General features: G+C 39.9%; 1 protein-coding gene across 3 annotated transcripts; it reads right to left on the bottom strand.

Annotated features, from left to right (window-relative positions):
* Positions 1-574: 574 nt before the first annotated feature.
* On the bottom strand, positions 575-7,261 carry LOC149629864 (uncharacterized). 3 transcript variants are annotated; one of them, XM_089851548.1, is made up of 3 exons: positions 6,133-7,261; positions 4,109-5,940; positions 575-1,210 (listed from the first exon to the last, which is right to left on the bottom strand). In XM_089851548.1, exons 2-3 carry the CDS (start codon positions 4,335-4,337, stop codon positions 954-956), a joined length of 486 nt encoding a protein of 161 aa, XP_089707674.1. In that variant the 5' UTR covers positions 4,338-5,940; positions 6,133-7,261; the 3' UTR covers positions 575-953. The 3 variants fall into 3 exon arrangements, with proteins under 3 accessions (XP_089707674.1, XP_089707673.1, XP_089707675.1); XM_089851547.1 differs by having other exon boundaries at positions 4,109-4,250; XM_089851549.1 differs by lacking the exon at positions 6,133-7,261 and having other exon boundaries at positions 4,109-5,323; positions 5,483-6,126.
* Between the last annotated feature and the right edge of the window lie 565 nt (positions 7,262-7,826).

Genomic DNA, 7,826 nt, shown 5'->3' with positions numbered 1-7,826 from the left:
CTTTTTGGATTAATACTAAAGTGTAGGGTCCCATGGACCCCAAATTGGACTTAAAGTCGAACGAAAGGTTTATTGCAAAATGTAATTATGTAAAGTTTTGTCCGCATTAGGCTCGCGCCATCGTCGCACTACTGTTCAGATGCCTGCAAATATTTTGCTTTTCCTATTCTTAGAGCCAATGAAATTTCAGTAACCATTGCTCTATCTACGTAGGTCTAGTCTATATTTATTAACAATGACTCGACTGGACTCGACTGAGTCACTCAGCTACACGCTGCTTTCGACATTATGAAAAGTGACGAAACTAATCGACACCCTTCCTCTCGCCTGTGATTGGTGCATTTTTCGCGATGTTCTTGGCCTAGTCGCGAGAAATTTGTATCTTCGCGAGGTGAGGACGCAAAGTAGCGAAAACCCAATGTGGATCGGCAGTAGCGTGATCTTGCAAACAAGCGATGGGTAGATGCGAACGCGCAAAATGTGTCAGTCTGCACTGTCCTTAATTTTAGCAAGTTTCCAGCGTTATAAATCAATGCACGTAAACGCCAATAGAGGTACAGAATTATCGAAGCAGAAAATAGTAGCTATGTTTCATGTTAAAGATCATCGCCAATGTGCAAATGAGAAACACGTAACGCACACTGTTCTTACATTAAGAAAGTTAACGAACCTTCGGTTGATGTACTTCAGAGCTTTCGGATTCATTGTTCTATTATTGGTTGGGAACACTAGCGCATTTTGCAAGTACTTGGCCGAACCAAGATGAAAATGCAATAGTTTCAGCTTTGGCCCATCCGACATTAATAGCGAGTACGACTGTAAAGAGATTATATCTCCAAACCATATTTGCTTTCCTGAAATTAAGTCTTCAGCTTCGATAGTCTGGTCGATTCCTGATCGCTGATCCCAGAGAGTTTTCATTTCATTGTCAGTCTGAGGGAATTGAAATTTTACTAATGGACTTTCGTGATGAGACTAAAGTATTTAAAAATCTCCACCAATTCTTTGAGATTGCCGCCTATACCCGGATTAATGAAAACTTTGACTTCGGGTACTTTCAATAAATCCAGAATTCCGTTAATGTTTTCCTTTTTCTGAGAAGAGAAATTGGCTTTCAAGACTCCGTTGAACAAATTGACGAAAACCACTACTATCAAGAGATACACTCCAACGCTGAAGCGAATCGCCAGTGACGAAGGAACATCGAAGCCTGCAGGAACGCAAACCAATTGAAAAATTTATTGGTTGAAGGCCTGTTCATTTTGTTTGACTAAACCATCCACTTTGTTGGACGTGTGGGTGTGTCTGTGTGCATTCTTACAACCAAGGGGACCGCGTTCGCAGTTTGCAAATCGAAGCAAACGTGTTTGCAACTTCTGGACCGCATTCATAGTTCACGGAAATTTGCAAAAATTGTTTTTCACTACCTTAGGTATTCGTCGTTTGTATAATGTGTAAGAACGGTTTTGTACCTCTCCTTGTGAAGATGACGTCACGGAGAGGTATAAATTATTAGGTAACAAGTTGACCGAAGGGCAGAGCCATAATAGTGGCAACATCGTTATCTATTTATTTAGCACATAAAAAAAAAGAAAAAAATTCGAAGACCCTAAACAAAATCAGAGGTGTCCGACCCCACAGATAAAAATTCAAAATTAACCGACTCCACAGAAGGAGAGGAACTCTCCCATCTCCGACACTTAGGAGATAAACTAAAGAATGAAAACTCAAACTTCCTATCATGTCTCCAAGGTACTGTGGTGGAGTGTCATACTTCTGCGCGACCGACCCGGGTGCGATCTGAAAATTTTTAAATCAAAATATAATCTCTAACCGAGCTCAGTTACTTCTATTAATTCCACTAAATCGGGAGTTATATAGCATTGTTGTCCACTATGCTATTTTACCACGCGCAATTTCGGAAAAAAATATTTAACCACGAAAATAGAGATAAGAATGACCAGGGATAGATAGACTTTTTTAAGACGGAATAAACAATGTTTGGTCTTTACTTCAGTCCGACTCATAGACGAGTATATAGCCCCTTCCTTCAACACGTAACCAAAAAATTAAATTATCTTATTGGCTCATTAAAACTACGTATTGGTGACGTTGCTGACAAGGAGGGCCACAAATACGTAATTCCTGTTTACCTTTGTCGCTATGACTACGACCCCTCTTGCGTTGTACCATAGCCCACTCGATCACGCGCGTCACGACGCAAGCTGCTCGCGCTATAGCGGGAGCGCGGATCGAGTGGGCTATGGTTGTACAGATAAGCGTCTTCACAGGGGCTCAAAATGGAGCCGTCTAAATGCGAGGGTCCGGTAATTATTCGGGAATTGTTTTTAATAGCAATTAAGAAGTTAGTTAGTGAATTTGGTGCCGGTGTTTTGGATTTGGAGTACATCTGTAAGGGTGAAAAGTGTTCGCGAATTCTTTCTTAAGCCAATCATGTCTACTATCCTCATGACTTTGTAAACGAATTTGATGAAGTTAACCGCCCTATGTCTTGCATAACTTCCATTTTTAAACAATGTTATTTCAAAAATTACAATCCGAACCCATTCCAACTTGGCAGACGAAGGGGCAGACGACGTTTATTTGACCCGGATATACATACAACGCCATAACGAAAATAAGACCCGCCTCTTCTTTCATACCCCTCCGTCACGGGTAAGGGGGTCGTGGACTTGGACGCGCACCCGAATAACCCTGTTACCCATTCCGTCTTAAAAAAGTCTATCTATCCCTGGAATGACATTTTCGATCTCTAGATCGAAGTCGCTACAGAATTTGTGGGTGGAGTCAAAGTATAAGCAGACGAAGTTTCTCAATAAAGTATGCGAGGATGGTACCAGAGGCTAAAGCTATGATCCCACGTTCTTAGTACATAAATCCGTTTTTGATCATACGAATAAATACTAACTTAAAAAAACAACATTTTGAAAAAAAAAACCAGAAATTAAAGGAAAATTCATGATTGGAAATCCGCCAAAATTGCGGTATTCGGTCCAACGGGATTCGGTCGAACAAGACATTCGATCCAATGAGATTCGAACCAATGGTACACAATCACCCCTACTGGTGGGTTGAGGTACTATAGAGTTCCTTTAAAGCTAAAATCTATTGATAACAAAAGCGACAACCCTGGCCACAACTACTACAACGGCTCGGGTGAAACTAAGAGCCTATCGTATACTATGATGTGGCTAAAAATATAAGAGCATGATTTTTTACCAACAATACATTACCAAGAAGCGATATCTAGTTTACTATGGAGAAGGTATAAGATGCCTAAGTATTCGCCTGCCATAGTCCCAGTCCCCCTTTCAAAATACAGAGGGGGCGTTAAAGGAGGCCAGACTATTTCACCTCTCATAAGTCGGAATTTACGTAATTTTCGACACTCGCGTCGCACTGACGTGAGCTTTCAAGAACCAATGAGATGCTGGTTGTAATTTAGAGGCGGGGATTAACTCCGGACATACGTTTGGGCTTGAGATAAAGCTGGAAATGTAGCGAATTTTAACCTTGTCCCTAGTAAACTAGATATCGCTTCTTGACAATACCCTTGTCAATACCCTTTTCTCTACCGTGCTGGAAGAAAATGCTGATACACAGAAATGTTATTCGCCCAGTACTTCTAGTGAGCTGTAATATGAACCACTTAAGTCTTTACTTTGCACAAACGTTAGCAAATTGAAAATACTGCTGAGCTATATCGAAAAGATGGTGTTTACACGGCAACCGAGTTATATCGCTTGAATAATTCAGCATTTTAATTATAACGCCTGTAGTTGCTTATCGATAAATAGCAAATAATAATTCGATAATGAGAGCTATCATTTTGGTGTCCAATCTTATAATTTAAAGTCCTTTGTGGATTTGACCGGAAAGGCGCATATTTTTTATTCTTTAAAATGGATTATAGGTTGTGTTTAAAATAGCAATTAGGCTGTCGGGCGCCCATGAATTAGCACTTCTTAAATTCGAATTCGGTGCTTTTGCTTCTCTGACAAACATTAAACCAAGCGCGGTATTCTATCTTCAAGATGAAAGAAAAATCATGCCGACTCAAGCTTCCGCGAAATGACATTAACTCTACCTTTTCCCAAAATGGCTCCGAAATAAAGTAAGAGTTTTTGGGCAACGAATGACATCATTGATCCTGGAATTCCCTTGACTCGCTTGTGAATGATGTCAATCATCGTTAAGACTCCCATGACGCAAAGCAACCCGATCCAAATCTGAAAAGTGTTTTCAGAGGAGCAACGATTAAAAATTACTTTGCTAATAAATAGATGGCTCTCAAGCAAAGAGCTTAACCTTAGCATCACCGGCACTAACAATAGAGTTCTTGGATACGCTACACATCCTTACTGATTGATATTCTACAGATTGACATGAAGATATACATTCTACAGATTGACATGAAGATATACATTCTACAGATTGACATGAAGATATACATTCTACAGATTGACATGAAGATATACATTCTACAGATTGACATGAAGATATACATTCTACAGATTGACATGAAGATATACATTCTACAGATTGACATGAAGATATACATTCTACAGTTTGACACTTTGTAACGCCAAATTTAATAAAAAGTCATCTTCCCTTTAAAATTATTATATTCCCTTTAAATATTCTATAATTCTCCTTGAGTTGGGGTCAGCGCTGGTCGCAAACCTCGGTTCAATGGGGAATTCCCTAGCAAATAGAAGGCCAATGGCCATGGTCTCTATATGCGCACCTGAAAGGCTTACAATTCTCTCTGGGGGTTCGTGAGAGTCCCTTTTTCTTGTATATATATATTTTTAACCCTTTACCTAAAGAATGGAGTTTGCCAATCGTGTTTTTCAAATGTATTATTGTGTAGTGTGGGATATTTTTAGAGTATTGTTAGTTTCGTAGTATATCATTGTAACATGGACGAGAGAAAACTCGGACCACGAACAAAAACTCTGACCTCTTGGTTCACAGAATAAGAGGACGCGTTCGTGTTTCAAACACCTGCAAATAAACAAGTGCTTCATCGTACTTAAAAGAGAACGCGAATAAGGAATGGTCATGGAGACGCTTACAACCAAAAGATCGTCGATGATTGGCTCGACCAAAAGAAACCCTTGACCACCAAAAACCTATATAAGCCCAGAGTGAACAATAAACAGAAACTCTTTGTCACTCTCCACCATCGAGGACGCATATACCGGAGACCAGTTCCATGCCGTAGACGAAGGCCCGAAGCTGATCGCTGTCCGAACCCTTGCCGCCAATGTTCCTGCCCGACGCTATGAGCAAACCGCGCCTGTCTTAAGTGCGCGTAAACGTTGAACTGAGAAAGTTAATTACGGTCTCTCTTGAGACATAAAGAATCTGGCAATGAACATTCAATTGGTTGGGCCCTCGCCCTTGTTCGTCCGCGCCACGCGTTAATCGCTCGTCCTTGCGCCGCGTCGTACCGCACCGTGCAGATAAGGGTGTTCCCACTTAAAAACGTGTTAAGTACAAAAAATTTACTAAACGTCCTTATGAAACATTTGTTTAGAACTCTAAACCCTTTTGTGGTTAACGAGATCAAAAGCTATTTAATAGCTTTATTAATGTTAACACTCTTATGTGGTGAACTATATTTTTATAATTATTACTTAAAACCCTTATGTGGTTCAGTATTTTTATAAAGTTTTGTACAAGAGATTCATTTAGACAATTTGACATGTCAGAGTCCAACTTTTTCCCTGAAGAGAAGCGAATATTGAGACGCTGAGGTTGGCTACGAATCTGATGGCCATTTAATGAACGTCGGGGGAAGTGGCGCTAGGTATGTTACATATAAGCTGACCGTCACATCACACGCGTTTTAGAACCATTATATTTGAGTAGGTTTTTATTTCTTTTACTTATCTGGGTGGCACGCTACTGACGCTAGAGTAAAGAAAACACATAATAAGGCAAGGCAGTGGAGAGGGAAACATGTTTTGGCTTTGTAGACGATACCCTTATTTTTCACGCATAAGGTTAACTAAGTAAGATAATCAAAGTTCTAACGCATTTAATAATGAAACCCTCACACGCAACACTAATCATGTCGTAAGAAAAGTAGGAAAAAGAGCTTACATCTATGGAAAGAGTTTTTAAATCGTCGAAGGCTCCGACTGGAGCAGCGTCGAACGTCAGATTTTTTGCAGACAGTAATCTTTGTTGGTCGTACATGAAAGGCACTGTCGATGTTGAGATATAAGAGAGAGAATATACAGATGCGTAACTCATTGGCTGGGGTAACAAGTCATAATCCTGGAAATGCGTATTTGAAAAAGAGTTAGTAGTTGGGTGTTAATGGGAGCATGAAGGGTTGAAACAAGTTTACTCAATCGCTTTAAAATTATACAGTGAAATCAATAGCCTTAATGAAATATAATGCGTTAATTTTTAAACAATTTTTATGTTGCCTGAAATAGTTTGTTTTCAGCGTTCCTCTCTTGAACCTTTTAACCTCTTTTTGAAACTTGTTAATCGATTAGCGAAGTGAGAATACAAGTTGGAAAAACCAAAATATTGCCTCTCCGAGTCAAGAGGAGGACTACTTACAAAATTATTTACCTAGATATGGAAATATTTCTTTTTTTATGAACAAATACTGAAGTTAAAATTTATAAAATATCAAATCTGTATACAAAGCATAGCGAATGAACTGTAAAGCAGACGACATTTTACATACAATAAGGATATGTCTTGTAGACGTTAAAATCATCCAATGGGGAAAAACCAAAGATTAAAAGTAAAACTTTTGGAGGGATATTACCTTTATGTGTTTGTAAAGGCCCGATTATCTGCACCTGAACTGTATACCCTCTGCTTGAAGGAGAGAGGAATGGAGTGGAAACCGCATACCTATAGCGTTGCCTCTGTACCCCACCTACGGCACCGTAGTTCTCCCACCCTCCTCAGCGGTTAGGTAGGGTCGTACCGGACGAAATGGTAAAAGACTCTACCTCTATTTTAAAAATAAAGCTAGTTCTCATACAAATACAATGGCGCTACGCTGCAGCACTTAGGGTAGGGTCGTGCACGAGGTACACTGGGAGAGTTACGGTGCCGCTTCATCGTTTCCAATCCATCTCACCTCCCTTATCCCTGCTCAATGTTCTAAGCCATATTCACAACAGAGTTGCCGTGTAAACACTATCCTCTCGTTTTACCTCAACGATTTTCTTAGTTTGTCAACGTTACATAACACCAGGGGTTATTATGAACTCCTGATAACACTAAAGCAAGTAGTCCACTAAGCCTTGCGAAACCGTATCGTTAACGTAACGTCACGTATCCGAATACGAACAGAACGCCATCTGATAACGTTTCTTAAACAATGCTTTCGGACTTAGGTAATGGGCGCCCTCTTTCGGATGATTTACGAACTTAAAACGGTAACGATACGGTTTCGCAAGGCTAAGTGGACTACTTGCTTAAGGCTTTTTTGTGGCTACACGCACTGAAAGTGAATTCGCCCCTTAAAAAGTGTGAAAACTGCAAAGCTATAACCCGACTATGATCAGACCTTTGAGTGATCTGATTTCCACCATGATCTTTTCTTCTATTATAATATCTAAACCTGATTATTTAAAAGTGTATTTAACTTTCGGCTCACTCTGAACTGTTAATCTCTCTTCAAACCTTGAACAAAAATTAGCGGATGTCTCGCGAATTCCCCTCGTGCTAATAAAAAAAACAAGGTGGTCAAGTATAAATTTACCGTCTTTGCAGGGCCGTCTTAAGTGCTATATGGGCCCCTGGGCAGTGCAGTATATTGGGCC

Source organism: Phalangium opilio, unplaced genomic scaffold (genome assembly GCF_054372755.1).
Source record: "Phalangium opilio isolate 3A_F unplaced genomic scaffold, DU_Popi_V2 ptg000105l_1, whole genome shotgun sequence".
In the NCBI taxonomy this organism is placed as follows: Eukaryota; Metazoa; Arthropoda; class Arachnida; order Opiliones; family Phalangiidae; genus Phalangium; species Phalangium opilio.
Note: the sequence above shows the minus strand (reverse complement) of the source record. Positions and strands in the feature narration are given on the sequence as shown.